Source organism: Oreochromis aureus, linkage group 9, assembly GCF_013358895.1.
Source record: "Oreochromis aureus strain Israel breed Guangdong linkage group 9, ZZ_aureus, whole genome shotgun sequence".
NCBI classification, from domain to species: domain Eukaryota; kingdom Metazoa; phylum Chordata; class Actinopteri; order Cichliformes; family Cichlidae; genus Oreochromis; species Oreochromis aureus.
The window spans coordinates 19,501,982-19,521,080 of record NC_052950.1 but is presented as its reverse complement, the minus strand read 5'-3'; the positions used below and the strand labels follow the sequence as shown (position 1 = coordinate 19,521,080).

At 37.9% G+C, this 19,099-nt stretch overlaps 1 protein-coding gene across 2 annotated transcripts in view; it reads right to left on the bottom strand.

Annotated features, from left to right (window-relative positions):
• Window positions 1-18,710, bottom strand: part of plod2 (procollagen-lysine, 2-oxoglutarate 5-dioxygenase 2) — a 35,200-nt gene extending 16,490 nt beyond the window's left edge. Inside the window, exons 1-4 of one of the 2 annotated variants that reach the window (XM_031732503.2) lie at window positions 18,263-18,710; window positions 5,418-5,509; window positions 4,034-4,170; window positions 660-823 (exon numbers count right to left, since the gene is read on the bottom strand). In XM_031732503.2, coding sequence (XP_031588363.1) covers window positions 660-823; window positions 4,034-4,170; window positions 5,418-5,509; window positions 18,263-18,365 — 496 coding nt within the window. In that variant the 5' untranslated portion in view covers window positions 18,366-18,710. The remainder of the gene's footprint in view (window positions 1-659; window positions 824-4,033; window positions 4,171-5,417; window positions 5,510-18,262) is intronic. The other variant, XM_031732502.2, reaches the window with a different exon arrangement.
• Between the last annotated feature and the right edge of the window lie 389 nt (window positions 18,711-19,099).

Here is a 19,099-nt window from a genome sequence, read left to right as displayed (position 1 = left end):
GAAACTAGGTGTGTTTACAGTCAAGCATAAAATATCTAGGCACATAACATAAACACAGTGGGTAACATTGGAACCAGTTTCAGTGGAAACCAATGCTGTAATGATCCTAATATTGCCTTCAGATTTGCAGTGTCCAGTTGTCCAACACAAGGAACCGTTCACCTTAACTAATACATTTTATTCTCTGGAGATGCCTGGATTTTGTCACTTAGGGTAAAACATGGGTGACAGGGTTGAATTAGAAACATTATGTTTACACAGGAGGTGTAGAGCAGCAGCAGAAAGAGAATGCCTTCAGGCAGAGTATGTAGGTGTGCTGAGACTTATATACAATCCCTGTACTTGTGCATTTAAGAACACAGAAAAGAAGACCTCACATCTTTTTTTTCTTTTATGAGTAAAATGCAAGCTGGTATACAGCTCGTGCAGACAGCTGGGTTGGTTAAAATAGAAGTTAATTGTGTCTGTCAGCTGCATGCCAAACACGGGATTAAAAAACAAAGTTGCAATGCTTTTTGTGTAGATGTACCTCTAGGGAAGAGCTAGTCTAGTCTTTTGAACTCACTTTCTTTAACCACAATTTATGGTTACTATTACTCCAAAGTGTCAGAGATTGGACTTTAAACAAGTCAAAGCAGCTTTTCATTTTCAGAACCCACCTCCAGAGTTGAGGTAGCGTTTGCCAGTGCGGACTAAAGGGTACTTGTCAGCGAGCTGTTTATCTGGCCATACCAGTCCCTCTGCAGCAAATAGCACCTTGTGATTGGCCTGCTGAAACTTCCTGAGAATTTCTTCTGGTCCCCCGGCAAAGATAAGATCATAGCTAAAAGGGAGGAGTGAAGACGAAATGCAACAGATCATTTAACCTTTCAACTTCATCAACATCTTTTATCTTACATCTGACACACTTCCTAGGCTTCTACTTGCCTGAGACTGATAAACATCTCAATGTAAACAGTAGACATTCTTCAGGTGGGAACACTTGTTCAGCCAAGCACTGTGGATTGTACTGCTAGGCATTTCAAAAAATTCAAAAAAATGACCTGTTTAAAAGTATGCTATTACCCAAAGGTCAGATATTTTAGTATGTGGAAAATCGTAATATTTCTGGTGATTTTATTACTTGGAGGTGTGGAATCATAACAATAAAAGAGGCGATTCATTTTAGTGACACCATTCCCAAAATAATTGCTTAATAAATATTTTCTAATAGATGTGGCTCTGATGAAGTGTGCACTCATCTGTACTTGTGGGGATTTCACATGAACTAAATCCCATTTTTTACAATAGCTTGAGTTGTGCAATGACAGTTTATCACCATGCCAAGCAAAGCAATTGCAAAACAATAGTAACTAGTCATGTAGTTTGCAAACCAAGAAAGGTGCAAAAGACAAATTTGTCCATTAAAACAATTGTCTTTTAGATTTCTTTCTCTTTATTTCTTGTATTTACCTATACTTACTCAAATGTCTTTTCATGATGTTTAATTAACCATCACTGTAGTGAAATGCCAAATTGTTTTGCTACAATTCCAAACTTTGGTGTGATTGAACACTGTGTAATATTAACTAGTGAATATTAACTACTGGTACCAAGAATAGTTTTAGGTTGCTAGACTCATCAACACAAACTAGCAGGTGAATGTAACCAGTATCTAACATAGCTTAAACAAGGTGCTGGAAACATTCCTTAGAGATTTTGGTCCATATTCACTTGATACCTATATATCCACGATGTAAATATCCCATTTCGAAGGTGCTCTATTGTTACCTAGTTATCATGAAGTAAGTAGAAAATTAGTCAATAACATTGTCATGATTTGAGATTTGGTGTGTTGCCATCAGAAAATGGGTTCACTCAGTTACAATACTCAGGTTAGCTGTGGCATTTAAATCATGCTCCATTGGTGCTAAAGAGGCCAAAGTATATCAAGAAAATATCCTGTGCCCCATTACTGCACCAACAGCCTGAACCATTGATAAAAGGGATGTTATTTACACCAAATTCGGACTCTAGCATCTGAATGTTGCACCAGAAATCAAGACACATCAAGCATGTAATTAATTTGTTTTCCAAATTTGTTGAACCTTTGCAAATTGTGGCCTCAGTTTTCTGCTTTTTCTTGACACGGGTGACACCCAGTGTGGTCTTCTGCAGCTGTAGTCCAAATGCTTCAAGTTTCAGCATGATGTGCATTCAGAGAAGCTATCTTGCACATCTTGGTTGTTACCAGTCATCATTTCGAGGTACTGTTGACTCTTCTGACCTCTGGCATTAACAAGGCATTTTCATTCAGAGAACTGCTATTCACTGGATATTTTCTCTTTCTCTGACCTCTGTTTTGGACCTCTGTAAGACCCAGAGGTGGTTGTGTGGGAATATCCCATTAGATCAGCAGTTTCTAAAATACACCAGCCTGTCTGGCACCAACAACCTTGCCACGTTTAAAGTCACCTTTCTTACCCATTCTGATGCTCACTTTAAACTTCAGCACATTGTTGTAAATCTGTCTGCTGTCCTAAATGCACTGAGTTGCAGCCACGTGATTGGCTGATTAGATATTTGTGCTAATGAGCAGCTGAACAATAATAAACTACCCAGTAAAAAGTGCCAGTCAATGTATGATGAACAGTGCAATTCATAGTATATTTGTAAATTCAGAACATGTACTGTATATATTGTTTGTCATTGCTTCATTAACATTTTGGTTGCTGCAGTAGCATTGATCCAAGTCAAAGGCACCAAAGAGGAGAAAACACATCTGGAGATACTTATGCAGCAATTACAAAAAAAGGTTTTATTTTCCTGCCTTATGAATTTAAAAATGGAAAGCACCATTTCTCATGTCTTTACAAAGGTGTGAGAAAACACATTTAATTCAATTTATAACAACATCATAATTTCAATTTATATTATGCAACATGAAACACTGAAGTGATTACTTCTATGTATGCATGTGTCTTTTTTTAAATGCATGTAGGCGTTTTGATTTTGAGAATTCAGCACATTTTTTAAAAAAGCACAAAAACACAGTGAATTACAGTTTAATGACTGAATTCAGAGAAGACAAAATATAGGCCTGTGATTGTAGCAAAGGCAGAAACTATCAAAAAACCCGAGGTGGTCTAGCAGGATTATAGATGTTAAATTACATTTAACTGGCTCCTAATCCTCTGAAATGCCGAGGCAGTTGAATATACTACAATCACTTCCTCTAAAAGGGAAAAAAATACATTCCAATTACCTGTTTCAAGGGTGTGACAGCTTTGCACGGCAATTATGGTGAACATTATTCATGTCACATGGTATGGCAAGTATCATCGTCTGTTGCTCTATTTAAGGAAATGTGGCATGCAAAGCTCTTATTATTCTTAACCACTCACATTTACTCAGTGAAACTTTCCATTTGACTGCAAAACTCATAATTCACCTACCTGCATGGGAGAATTATTCTCCTCATGTATTTGGTATTGCTCTGTAATAATGCCTTTGCAAGAAGAAGTGGAGCATAATTAAATATGCAGAAACACCTCTCACTCAGGAAATAAGGCTTTCAAAGCAATTATTATGCTCTGTGATTGCGAAAATTAGTTACAATATCTAATTTATAGCTCTACGTAGCAATTAAAGGTGTTTTGCGTCTCTTTTTTATACTGAAACAGAAAACATAAATCAGATCAAAGCTGATGGTTAAACAGAAGCTGAGCAACAACAAAAAACTGAAATAACGAAGCTATAGTGTAAGGAAGCAAAAGCACATGATCAAACGACTCATTCTTTTTTTTAATTTATTATATTTATTCACTGTAAATATCATAAAAACAGAATGAAGGCTTTTGCTTGTCTGCATGTCTGTTTCACAAATGTCTGTTGGGAATATTCAGCATATCTTACATCTGACAAGGCTTAGATTAAAACAAATTTAGCCAATCAGACATATTTTTTATATATTTTCCCATGTAATTAAATGTGTTTATTTAACAGAAAATGAATCTGAATATTAAAGAAAAGGTCAGTAAAAAACAGAACGTACCTATCCACGGAGAGGACAACAAGATCCTCCTGATCAGCCAGAGCCTCCATGGCATTCTTCAGTAGTCTGACTTTTTGCCCTCCACCAATAGAACGACCCACATCGCCGCCCTTCCATGCCTCTCCCATTCCCAACACCTAAAACATAACACACAATGAGTCCCAAAAATGGCCTTGCAGCCCTGTCTTGTCTGTCAGTTTTATTTTGTATAGTTTTTTAAAAAAAAACCTCCCAAATGCACTCTCACATTGGTTACTTGATTAATGATAAAATAATTCCAATTCTTTACAGCTGATGGGTTAATATCGCTCAGTTGAAGAGCTTATTACGCTGCGTTCAGTCTACACAACTGCTACAAGATATCAGCCCGCTTATGGCTCGATTTGGAGGACACAGGGAGTCACTGTCTGATGGGAATGAAAATGGGAGCGTTGCAAGACAGCTGATGTTTTAATCTTACATAGTGTTTGTGATGAGAACCAGTGCTGCGGAGCATGCAAGCCTTAAAATGCCCCAGTAGACAAAAAAGCATGTTAAGAGTTTTCTGGATTCTTAAATGGCAGTTCCGTCACTTCTGTGAAGTTAATCGTTATGACTAAATCCTCTGAGAGTTTTTTTTCTTCCCAGCTGTGTACAACTGTAAACTGTCTGGTTGCATTCCTTTCCCGGAAACATCCATCTAGCCCTCCTTCTTGATAACAACATGTGCAAAACTGATCCAGGAGCAATGTTTACTCTGCAGCCTGATCCCGTACAATGCAAGTGCGTTACTATAATACTATAATAGCCTAAGCTAACATAATAACCATCAGTAACAGGTAAAACTCCTGAGATACAATTATATTTTCTGGATATTCTTTTTTTAATAATCTTTTTTATGAGCTTTCTGTACAGAAGTTATTGTATGCATTTTGCAGAAACAATATAAGCAAACACATAATAAGAAGCAATACACAAGAAGAACTTAAAATAGTTAAAACCACTAAAATGGATTGTCTTGGCCCAAAAGTCTCTTGAAACAAAGTCTCTTGAAAATGTCTGCCTGGAGAACAAAAACAAACTGGTGCAGCACAATTACACACATAAGCATACAAATGAGGGCAGAGCATGAACTGAACTCTGAGCAAGAAAAAAAGAAGAAGGAAAAAGCGTTTTTTTGCAGTTGTTTCAACCACAGAGGGGAATTCTGGACCCAGATTAAACGCTATCCGTTTGAGATGAATGTTTTTGCAGCTTGCTCCACTCCATTGTTTCCTTTAATAAGTGCAATCAATCCTGGGAAGTTTGTGTTAAAACATTTTGCTGCTGTGTGTGTCAGTGCAGTGCCATTTACTGTGGATTTGTGAATATGCAGTCATTTCAAAATTTAAAAAGAAAGTTTTACCTTCACAGTGTAGTTAAAATAGTCAGCAGACCTCATGAAGCGGAGGAAACCATCTGTTTCCTCAGTTGCAACAGTTAAGACGAGCAATTTCTCTGAAAAAGAGAAAAAAATAACATTAAATATTCCTTATTTTGACCTTAAGTCATCGAATGCTTTCTTTCCTGTGAAATTACAGGGATGCAGGGATATACTCTTGCAGAAGACATATTAGGTTGCAAAAATTTTGGCTTTCATTGAAGGATATCCACAAAAATGTGTATATTTTTCTAAGCTTAAATATACGCATTGAGATTCCCACTTCTTTGTGGACCATGATCATTGTAAACCTCAAACCTATGTCAACATACTGGTAACTATTTGGTTAAGCAAACCTATGTCTCAAATTAGGAGGGACTACTGTAGTTTTAGTTTGATCCCAAAACGGACGTGTATTTTCAAAGACAGACAAAATAATTTCCTCCTTTTTGGGATAGAAGAACTCCCACAAACCTCCAGGATATTTCTAGTGGCCTTGAGTGCTGAAAACTGAGGTCTGAAGAAGGGTTAACCAAATGCAAATTTTCACCATAGTGTGTCTAGATTCCTCAAAAGCTTAACACACTGAGCTAGTTTTCACTTGTTCTCTCATGTTTTGTAAAACGAGGTGGGAGGGAGCTCTAATCAGAAATGTTCTGGCAGTTATTGCCAAGGGAAGAAGGACCACATATCTTTAAATCTTTTTCATGAAATGGTGTAACAACATAAAGGGGGCAAACTAATTAATTCCTAGCTTACATTTTAAAATGTGCTGTTCTGTGCTAGCCATCAGACAAGCTAACAAAAAAGTTAATGATGCTTTAATGTGGTTTTAAATGACTATTTGAGCACTATTCCTGCTTTTCAAATATGGAAACCAGACTATCCTCTGTTTAATATACAGCACAAAGTCCCATTAAACCCCTGTAAAATATTTATTGGACATTGGCAAGTGGAATTGGGAGTGGGAAAGAGTAGATATCTGGGACCTATAAAGGCTTCCACAGGACCTAACTCAAAAATGCAGTCTGCCCAAGAACATAGTTAAAGAGCTGTCATTTCTCCTTTGGAGTGCAAAGTTTAACACGATTATCATCACTGATCTTTTTCTTGTCCTTTTGACTGCATTGCAAACCTCACTATACGTATAAAGAGTTAAATTATTAGACAGTTCAAAAAAGGACATGTTAAGACATCACGTTTTCATCTTGAGAGACCTCTTAATCTTGGCCAAATAAATCTTTGATGTGAATCTAAAAAAGCTGATACAAATTAAATGGATAAATTTGTCGCTTCAGCTTTATTTCATATAATTTAAATGCAGTTTATGAAACCCTAGTTTTTTAAATGTAATGTTTTTTAATGTTAAGATACAGAGACCTTAGTTCCTGTCCCAACCGCTTGTAATGAACAGTTAGAGGAGCATCGGGTTTTTAAGACATTTGAACAACTACCCTGAAAACAGAAGATTTGTCTGCAAACAAGTGATAGTGTAACTTAAAAAATGTGAAACAAAGGTAAAACAGAGACCCTTTGCTTTCAAAGTAAAAGCTGTCCCTTTTTAAACTTGTTGGCTGCAGCAGTATGGCAAAGCTTTTACTCTGAAGGCAAACAGTCTTATTTGCTTTTGTGTTGCACTTTTCACATTTTCACTACCATTTTATTAGAAGTTGGCGAGTGTTTGCAGGCAAGTCTGTGTCTTCTAAGCAAACTGTGGATTTCTGCAGCACTACCATATACGTCTGTGAGACCAGTTTCACCTAGCGAGACAGCAGCATTCAGCAATCACTCACCAACTGATCAGGGAATAAGCATTTTTCCCGAGTAACCAGTAGTTACCAGGGGTCACTGACCAGTTTCTAAGTCTGAGTGACCATTTGGAATTTTAGCAACTGATTTTTTAGTGACAGCCATCAATCTCCAGCGACCCCTCGCCAACTGGTTGGGGTGTACACATACTTCCCTAGTGACTGGAGGTTGCCAGGGAGACACCAACCAGTCTCTAGGCCTGTGTGACTGGGAACTAACTGATACAGACATACTTACATCTTTTACCTCTCACTATGTGAACAAAAAACACAAACAACTGAATATATATAAACAAACCTCAGAAACTAGTGTAAAAATAAACATGCTGTCAAGTAAGGAACTAGTTCACATGGTAGGTCCCATTCTAGAGCTGTATTTGTCCAGAAACCTCATTGCAACTCTTTTCCATCCCTTTACCGTCAGTGTGACTTAGCCATTCTCTCATCTCTGTCTAGTCTGTGGCTCCGTCATCACAGCCATTCCAGTATTAGTGTGACGTAAAAGTCCTGATAGAAGGTGGAAATAATGCCCTGTCTTTCTTTTTCCAAACAGTTCCAAATGCTATGTCACCCAACAAAACCGAGAAACATTTAAAAGAAAGAGTTTCACATCAATCACTGAAAAGAGGCAAGGGATGACTATTCTGAACCACAGGTGTTCCCTGTTCTTGTTCTTGGCTTGAAGCAAGAAGATGTTGGAGCACAGTGCTGCCAGGGGATGATGTTTCCAGCAGCTGAGAAACACATTTCTCATACTGCTCTATAAAACAGGTTATTTAAATGGTTGCAGGAAAGGGTTCTATTTTGCCCATTTCCCTAAACCGTACTAACACAGAGGCAAAGCTGATGTCACACAGGTCAGCCAGGTTAGGTATGGGGATAAAAGAACAGACTTTCAGACTGTGTACCTTGGAAGTCAGCCATAGTGTTGCAGACAGAAAAGGCGCACACAAATATGTCTTGGAAAAATTCTGAAACCTCCATGAAAGGTCTCTTTTATTTGTGGGCTGTGATCACAGCCAGGAGAAATGTTTAATATTTCTCTTTGAAATTAACTCCATTTGTTTTTTCTGCACACACACACATAAACTCAAGACTTCAAGTAGGTTTGTTTGTATATCTTCGATGAAAGATAACAGGGTGCTGCATATTGTGATATCTGCACAGTGACATCTATTTTCACTTCGAAGAGCTGTGCTTCAGTACAGTATATACTCTGAGAGAAAGAAGAAAAGAAAAACAGTGACTTTCCTGTTATGTCAGTGAGACATTTCCCATGAGGAAGAAACGCACTGACAGCTAACACCAATTACTCTGTGACTCTGGCGTGACCTTTCGGAACCACATACTTCACTCCTGTCATAAACATGGACACCACATGAGTGCATCCCAACAAGCAAGCTCCCAGTTAAGTATAGCCTGGAAATGCAAACCACCTTTGATTTAAAAGAAATGAGACATACACTTTTATTTCCTACATTCCAAGTGTTTCTTTTTTTTCAAACATTTTTGGCAATCCCCTGGGAGTTTCAGTGCCCTCATGTGAACTGTTGATGTTAACCTTGCTTGGATATTGTGAAACTGTCTTCAAATGCAAGCCAAAGTTCCAAGAGACGAAAACTGATGAGCCAAGCCAATTTGTCAGGGAACGTTTGATGGAGGCTATTGCTGCTTCAGGAGTCTCAACAAGTTACTAATTCAAGGGTTCACATTTCCAGTCAGCATTTTAGGTAATTATATAATGTGCTCAACAGAAACGTTAAAAGTAAAGCCATTCACATTATTCATCTGGTTAGGACACCATTTGCAAATCTCAATCTCCCATTCAAAACTCTGTGTCTAACACAAAACACATTTAGCAGTTTAACTTGTACCCAGAACGCATGTAAACAAGAAGTTAAACAAAAAAAAAAAAAGAAAAAAAAAAAGAAAAAAAAAAAAAAAAAAAAAAAAAAAAAGAAAAAAAAAAAAGAAAAAAAAAAAAAAAAAAAAAAAAAAAAAGAGTAAAATTCATGTGTTCCTAGTTTAACCAGCATGTGGTCTGCTATTGTGACAAAGATTAAAACCAGACCACATTTTGCTACCAATTAATGCAGAAATCCAGGTAAATCCGCCTATTTCTAGGCGGAGACATTTAGAGGACTTGTTCACTCTTCATTATTTAATGGAGCAACAGCACTGTGATATTAGATTAGTGCAAGCTTCTAGGATAGGGCTCCATGAAATTATAACAGACTATTAAATTATAACAGATTATAACAGTGAAAAGAAATAGTTCAATCATTCATCTAATCTACCATTTCACTTGTTTCCCCCCAAAATTAATTTTTTTTTTAGAAATAAATATCCTTTTACGCAACATTCATAACCTATATTATTCATGTTTAATATAATAATGATAGCTACTATAGGCTTGGTTTAGATCAGGGGTAGGCAACTCCAGGCCTCGAGTGCTGGTGTCCTGCAGGTTTTAGATGTGTACTTGATCCAACACAGCTGATTTAAATGCCAAATGACCTCCCCAACATGTCTTGAAGTTCACCAGAGGCCTGGAAATGAACTATGATTCAGGTGTATTGATGACACAGGGTAATATCTAAAACCTGCAGGACACTGGCACTCGAGGCCTGGAGTTACCTATCCCTGGTTTAGACCAACTAAATAACTGGGTGATGAGCTAGGGCAGGGGTGTCCAACTTCAGGCCTCGAGGGCCGGTGTCCTGCAGGTTTTAGATATCACCCTGGGTCAACATACCTGAATCAAACGATTACTTCATTATCAGGCCTCTGGAGACCTTCAAGACATGTTGAGGAGGTCATTTGGCATTTAAATCAGCTGTGTTGGATCAAGGACACATCTAAAACCTGCAGGACACCGGCCCTCGAGGCCTGGAGTTGGACACCCCTGAGCTAGGGTGTTAATAGAAGACACACTTCCTTCATGATTTGACTTAATCCCAGGGACTTTTTGAGGGTAATAGAAATATACATCTTCCTTTGTTTTTTTGTCTAACACTAATTTTGAATCTTAGGGCAACTGACCAGCAGTCCTTTGATGTGTTTTTGTGCAAACACCATAATCACACCCATAATGAAGCATAATTGAGCGGCAGATGGTAACACTTAAAAGGGAGGCTGTTATACAGCTGTGATTTTAGAGTTTTGGTGTCTAGTCAGGGTAAACACAGCGTGTTCTCTTGTCAGTACTGTATGAACAGCCCACAGGAGGAGAGGAATGTAGCTCATACAGTGCTGCTGAAACTCTCTTCTCCAAAAAAGGCATGGACGCCAAGTGGTCTTTCCTTTGCACTTTTCCTCTGTACCACATGGGGCTCAGCCGTCTAGGTAAACTTTCACACTTGGATGAGCAAAAGTTCTGACTCACTGGCTGGGGCTAGGCTTAAGTAAGCATTTCTTGCAGAAAGGAAAGGGGTATCATGGGAATTTGCCCTGGCCTGCACATTAGGATAACAGAATTCTTTTTGATGAGACGGTCTTGGCCAGTGAACACAAGCCTTAGTTCTATTTTGGTCAAGTAAGTAAAGATACTTCGCAAATATTGCAGTCAATAACCTACATTTATTTTATCTGCATTTACTGGCTCGAGGATGCTGTTTATGTCAACGAGAAACAATCGGCCTCATTCACAGTCTGCTGGAATTGGTCCATATTAACCTGAGCATGATGGCAAGAACAAGAGACCCACTGAGCTAGAAAGGGAATTCTTATAACCTCATCCAGAGGTCATTTAGATTTTCATGCAAGGATTTCAAAGTGAACTTTCAGATATTCTTGCAGAAACTCCTCAAAGCCAATCTGTGATGTAAATTTAAATTTAATTAAGGTCCGTGTTGACTTCCTGCATTTCTGATTATATGGAACATGTTAAGAAACTGAGTATAATGGATTTCTAAAGATTCCTCTTAATGTATGGCTTTGCTCCTCGTGCATAACCAGAACCTCAATGCTGATTTATACTAGCACTTTGTATAGCTGAAACCCTTCATTGTGTTACTTAAAGTCCTTCACATACAATTATCTCTCTTTTAAAGGTAATGCTGCTGAAAATATAACTATATAAAAGAAAAGTACGATGGAGAATCATTTGGCTGGCCAAAGCACATTTTTCCTAAGACAAGTTGGAGAAGCAAGGTTGGTTTGGCAACAAAATATAACAACACTGTTTTAAGGACCCAACCAAGTTTTAACATAGAGGAATACTTTTGGTATGCTTCTAAAATGCGCTGAGACATGTTTGGAGGAAGTTTTGTTCTGAGTGCATGAAGAAAGATTAGCTCCAGAGGCCATACTGGTGCTGGTAAGTGACGGAGCTATGCCAGGTGTTCTTGGGGTTAGTCATTACAGAAACAGAGCTTATCTTTGTCTACCATGCCATTCCTCAGCGTTATTAAGATTTTCCAGATAGAAGATAACAAGGTTACTGTATTTTTCTTGTGTGCTGCACAGCTAACTCCAACCCTGAAAGAATGTATACTTCAGTTTCTGATGAATGAATATTTCATCACTTGTATCAGTTGCCAAAGTTACCAAAATTATTCAAATTCAGCCATCGCAAGAATCTGCAATCAGCCGGTATCCCAGCTGAGATACTGGACCACAGCTGGAATGAGAAAGGTGTTGATCTGAATATCAATGCAAACTTGGTTATTTAACTCACCCACATTATTAAAAATGCCACACAGTGTTAGTCAGTCTCCTTCAGAAGGCTAGTAAATTTGGTTTAACACATTGAAGGGACAGAGGACTTGAAGAAAAAGTTCAAACCCAATCTTGACTGGACATTTCAAAACCTTTGTTTGAAATGTGAGAGAGTAGGGTATTTCTGAAGCTTTATGCAGTGTATACTGATACTGATAAATTGTACAATATAAGAAGAATACATATACACAAAAATTAATGAACTCCTAAACTGTTAAACCCTGACATTTATATCCCTTCATCTCTAAGTTTTCAGATACACATAAAGCATACTGCCCAGCCCACAGCTATTTTGTAAGGCTTTTTCCAGCTTTGGAAGATTTAGAATTTTAATGTGACCACAAAGAGGCTTACGCACAGAAGTTTCACTTTTCATACATTAAACCTGGACTTGCAGACATGAGGACATTACTTTTAACCTGTGTGTTAGTCATTAGCCTTAGAGAATAGGCAAGGTATTAGTAAACCTTTTTGCTTACAGAATTGATGGAACAAGTCTTATTTTTTGTTGTCTACAACTAAAATAAAGAGTTTATTTTTGAGTCACTACCAGAGTCACCATAATTGATAAAACACACTATTTCCATAACACAAGAGCCACGGAGGGCATCCACAGAAACGGCTGTGTTTTCAATTACACATTTCAAACCACAGGCACTTCAGGCGTAGGATGTGGCATGATGTCACCAACATTGGGCCAGGAAACAATTTTCGTAGTCTCGTCACACATCATTTTGAATCAGGAATAGCTCATTACCTTTCCTTACACAAACAAATAAAAACTAGAAAAAAAGCTAATCTCTCATCTAGGTTTTGTCATGCTGTGACAGTTAGGACAGTAATTTTCTCTTCTGCCAAAAAGCTGGTTATACTATAGACTTTCAGTAATGAGAGGAACACATAGTCCAGTTCAACATTATGCACTTGCAGGTTAAGCACTCAGTCAATATGCTAATGTATTCTGTGCTGAATTGCTGTATAAGGAATGACAAACACAACTTAGGGCTCAGTCACATTAGAGTAGAAATTGAATGTCAGCTTTTGTGCAACCAGGAAAAATTTGTAAGTGATTGGGCTGAATTTTTTTTTTTTTTTTTTTTTTGTCGCTGTTTTGACACAACACAAGGTAGGGGGCTCATATGACCAAAACATATCCGATATAAGAATTCTATCGTCCGATAACGATATAAATCACAAAATATTTTCTGTAAATTCTGTAGAAATTGAATGTCATGCAGTGTTTTAACCGATGCATAAAACTATACATTTTAGACATAAGTTGTAACGGCTGCCGTTTTTTTGTGCAACCAGGCAAAAATTTAGTCTAAGTTTATTTTTTGATTGGGCTTTTTTACTTCTCATCCGTAAATTCTTGTTTGTTTGTTTGTTTTAGACTGATTACAATCTTGAGTTGGTTGTCCAGAGGTTGAACATAAACAAGCAACATCCTCAACCTCTGGTCGCATAAAAACAGGCACTTGTTTCAGTGTGGTTATATAAAATATAAGAGAAAGAGAGAACGAAAAATATAATATAGCACAGATCACAGATCAAAACGATGAAAAATATTCACTGCAAAGGCGTAAAATCTGTCTTGGTCCAATCGTTATATCGAACAGACAGAGGTTGACTGCAATCACTCAATCTGGTCGTACACTTTTCATGGCAAGGCGATTGCACAGATCACTCACTGCAAGGCAATCTGTCTTGGTCCAACTCGGACTGACTGCAATCACTCAATCAGATTGCGGAAGGCCTCCAATTAATCGCCATCTAATTTATACACAAAGACAGACTACCAACATATTATATTCAGTCTTGTCTGGTCTTTTACTTCCCTTGACAGTTGCTACTATATATGTCAAAATAAAGCTGTTAACAGGACTGTATATGTGTGTTAGACTAATGTATTACTGTTGCAACATGTTAGGTTTAGTGTTAAATTAACATGCACAATTCTCAGTCTGACAATTTGTTTGAGACACTCACAGCCAACAAACCAAAGGAAACATGACAGAAGTACATCCCATCTCCACTTGACTAGTTGTGCCATTTAACTTCAGTATTTAATAAGACATACCGTAATGTTAAAATGCAACAGTACAAAATGCTTTCAGTTTAAAGAAAGAATTAATATAACACTACAGTAGATTCCTAAGAAAATACTTGCTTTGATTTCAGATTTTCTCCTGCTTTCCTGGATAGTAGTGTTTACAGTGAATGAGTCTTTCTTTTTACCCACATCTGTAAATATCTTAACTGGGGAGGAGGGGTCGCCAGCAGAACTTCAAACTTTAAGAGTTAAGAAACATGTGAAAATTAATTTGTAACATGTTTTCCAGCATTATGGACCACAAGTTCTAAGTACTCTAAATGTTTCAATAAATAATAGTCATCTTGGCGAATTTTTCAATAAGGAGTGTCGGTCCATCGTGCCTCCAGCATCATCAGTGGCAAAGCCAATAAACTGTGCTAGAAATATTTCTTCAGAGATGCCCTCATAGCAAGTTTTTCTAACTAACTTCAATTAGTTGTACATACTGCAGAAAAACCAAAAGATGTGCACATTTAGTTATGTGGCAATGTAACAGTGACTTCATTACCAATGATGGGTCAGGATTTGATGGGCAAATAATATTTTATGTTCTTCCACGCATCGTATATATCAGCGGTTACACATAGATTTCAGGTTTGCATAGAGGAATAATTTGTAATAAACCAACAACACAGAGTCCCAAGAAACTTCTAACAGAAGAATTCACTCTTATATCATAATTATATTGATTCTCTCTCAGTTTCCTCTCATTTGTCAGAACTGTCACACAGTTTTCAGAGAGAAAAACTGGCATTAAATTTGCTTCTCTTTCTGCACCTGGAGAGGGAATTAAATGATTTGTTTAAGGTAAACAATGAGCAGGTCCCTAAGAGCATGGGTTGGCTTCTTCTCAGCTATGTAATTTATTTTAACAAGAATCAATTACTCATATAAACTGAATCACTGCCTCATTAAATAGCACAAACATGGCTTTACTTTCGAATTTTTCTTTTTTAAAAATGGTTTTCTTGTGTATCAATTACTTAAACCATCATTATAATCAACTACAAAAGGCACTTGATGAGCACATCCTTCACCAGGACTAATGACTTATCCTGCAGTTTTATGAAGTACAAATCAAAACTTTATGTACTGTCCAATTGTTCATGTTCCACCTTGATCTTTTCAGCTTTGTTTAATTGTTGTTTTTCTCTCCACTTTCACAGGCAAATTTTGCAAACTGGTCCCAATGTCTAAGTTGTTGGTAGGTGAAGGTAAATTTTCCATCCTCAGTATTTTTGACATTCTGGCCAATATTACTACAATCTAAATGAGTCCTGAAATTTTGAAGAATATGCAGGAGTCTGAAAAGTACTGCCTTTTCAGTCTTTTCAGCTGCATCAATATAAGGTTCAGCTAGCATGGCTTTTGTCAAAGATCAACAGCTGCTTGATTACCAGAAAGCCATTTAAAATGACTTAAAATAATTGATTATTTGTACAAAAGGGAGTGTTTTGACATTTTTAAAGTGTCATTCACTTTCAGTTCTCCTTGAGAACTGTGCTTCTTGCAGTTTTCATGTATCTATACATTTCCAAGTTAACATAAAATCCTTGGGACACAGCAGAGAGAAAACAAGGCAATGCAAAAAAGCAGACAACACAACACATATTTGGCTGAAAAGAAGGCACGAAACCAACCTTGTGGTGACATAGTGACAACGTTCTAAGGCATGATTACAACCTTGGCTTGGCAACAAGGTCTGTTAAGTTTGTTAGACTGGAATTACAGGCAATAGAGAGCGCTATTATACAGTATATAAGGCATGGACAACCTTAGGTGGGGTTTCCTTTTCTTCTCTATAAAATGCTGCCTGTTGACACGTCAATGATGTCTGGGAAAGGGCTGAGAGATGCATTATCCATGGGATAAGGGGTACAAGCCATGAGAAATAGCCTTTAACCTAGCCAGCATTTACTATTAAACATATTCTATAAACAGTCAGAAATACAGGCATTGCATCAAATTAAATGATACGAAAAACTTGTGGCGGGTGGGGGGTCTTGCAAAAAAAACAGCAGTTAAATATAATCACCTAAGTAGCTACAATTTTCACTGCATAATTTAGGTTGAAACTGGATAAGAGCTGGGCCAAGAAAACTGGAAAAACATTGTTCCGATAGGATGCCTGGCAGAGGTTAACAGTGGGCTGGTTATTTTAAACTATGTGTTGCAGCAAACTATTCAAACTTGGATTAGTAAGACCTACATGTTGAATCCAATGCTCCGTCCGAAGTTTCACACAGTCATTCAGACATAAGTGAAAGGCTTCTTTCAGACTGCTGGACAGTGGGGGTCTACGCAGCCCCAATTTTTGTAACTTTCCAAAACGGACAAACCAGACAGCCATGTCCGTTGTTCACCGTGAGTGGCCAGGTGCACACTGGTGAGAAATGGGCAGAGCTGTAAATTCCTCCTCCTTCTACTGACCCCTTTTCAGTGCTAAATCACACCGTTTGCATCTGTGCTACAACCAATGTTGAATGAACACCTAGGGACTTAGGATCCTTTCATTGGTGCCTTATTAGCTACCATTTCTGCTTTATTTGAACAGTAGTGACACCTTGTTCTTTCATAACGCCATGTGATTTGAACTTGTTCTAATAAAACATATTTAGGTCCACCTGGCAAACACACAACTCTCATCTAGGTTTTGTTTGTTTTGTTGACACCCACCCTTTCTCTGGAAAGGTTGGCTTTTTGCAAAATACTCATCGAGTTGATGTCAGGCAGAACAAATGTTTCTCATGGCCTTTTCTTCCATCTAATACATGCCTGGAAATGGGTGACTGTGTATTGAATACTTGATTGCCCCCAATTGGAGTTACTTTATGCTTTTCTGATGTTCTTCAGATGCTTAAAAGAAAGGCTTGCAATAATCCACTACCATGTACTGAATCTTTAACGTAGAACTTCCCAAAACTAAAACAGCTTTGGATTCCTCCCTAGTCCTTTTCATTTAACCACTTTGGTAAGTACATGTGCGTGTAAAATGAAATGTCCAGTGCTCTCATTTTAAATGACTTTATATGTAGAGTTTACAGTTTACGGGTTCAATTTTAATGTTAGTCATGGTTTTTGAAAGTTTGCTTTCTGTCACAAATTTAGCCAACATATTGCATCAGTTTAGTGATGGAAGGCTTTCACAATAAAACATTATATCCCTCGTAAAGTTAATGTGGCTACTGTGTGGAAGTCCAGAGCAGATGACAAAACAAGCCTGTAGAGACTGAAAGCAGCTGTTGTGTCCTGATAGTCAAATCTCCCAGCAAGATGCATCATTTGAAAAGAACCAGATTTCCAGACTTAACTAAAACACAAGCCACAACATCTGCATATGTTGTCTATAGGTTTTACAAGGTGCTCTGTGACTATGGAAGAAGTCATGCTAAACGGGAATAATATGAGGGTAATTTAGAGCAGTTTAACGACAGCTACGTGTTAGCAGGGGGTGGATTCCCCCCTCCCAAAGTCAATAAAAATATGACACGATTTGCTTCAAGGAGCTTAGCCCTTTACATCAGAATAAAGCCTGTCTCAAGATCAGAGAAGTGTTTGGCTCTGTTCCATAAACCTTAAATTATAACACGTTTACAGGCGTTTCTCTGTATCTCAATCACATAATTGCTTGTTTGCTGTATAATAAATAAATAAATAAAATGATATACTCGGGGATTTCACTCGGATCTAGGTTAAGTCAATAACGGTTTGAATTTTTAGTCTTAATGCAGAGTAAGGGAAAACTAGTGAAATCATCAAAGACTCGCCCACAATTGGTTAGTTATTTCTCGCAGTGAAATTTACAGCCTGACATCTTTATAAAAAGCCAGCGCTGTGTGCAGCCAAACAAATAAAAACAGGATTGTGAGAAACCGCAGACGACTCTTCTGTCAAACAACATCATGTAATTTTACGTTCCGACATATGTCGCGCTAGACATATTCACTTTCCCACACAGGGAGCCGCAGGCAGGCAACCTGCGTCTCATGTAGACATCATGTAACCGGAAATTACAGCCAGAAAAATAACCTACACAACTTCGTATTTGCACAGTTGGCATGACAACTCAGACGCAGGAAAATACGGTAACATGTAAACGCAGTAAAATGTGATGTAGCCATTGGCTGTGTCAAAGTAGCCATATTTCCCTGTATCTAAACAAGAATAGGAAGGAGTAAAAGTTTTTTTGTTTTTTAATCGTTTCTTACCTTTAGGAATTGGCACAGGGGCTTGAGGAACATCACTGGACAAGACAGAAGTTGCAAACTTGATCCAGCATGAAAACACTAAATAAAACTTGAGGTATTCCATCTCTGCTATAGTGCGTGCTCCAGGTCAGAGAGCTGGGTGACCGACGGGGATATTAACTCCCAGCCCAGCAGCAGTGGTCAAGATCAGCCCAGGAGGCTCGTTCTGTTGGTTCTCGCGATAATAAAATTAATAAGGGGGGATTTAGAAAAAAATCGACGAGTAGTGTGATTTCTGGTTGGGAGCCTGTAACTATTCGTTTAGCTCTAGGGAGCTGTCGTATAAGTGCTACAATTCAAGGAAATTAAAGAGCAACAGGCGTGGTTCCTTAATTGCAGCTGCAGCTTGAGTTCTTGAGTTAAAGCCTATGAAGTGAGACGGTGCAGAGGGAAAGATAACGGTATTCATTCACCCCTGGCACAGGGACGTCCTACGCGAAAAGTGTGAGTAAGCGCAGCTGTATTTGAACCCCGCACCCCGCCGGCTGTTAACTATCCCTCCTCTGGTCCCCTCCCCCTGAGCACACGGCATCTGGTTGACCAACACTGCTCCCCTTCTGCAGGGAAGTTCAAACAGTTCATTAGTGTAAGCTGTCGAATACCTCAGCAAAAACATATAAAAAAGTCCGTTTCCAGAAATTACTTAGAAACTTTTTTCCTTTATAACTATAATAAAAAATAAGTAAAACTTATTATTTTATTTATTATCCCAATTTCTTGTTTTCTTTCTTACTTGCATATTTCTCACACTTAGATGTATCAGATGGTCAAAAAACAAAAATAATAATACATTATTAG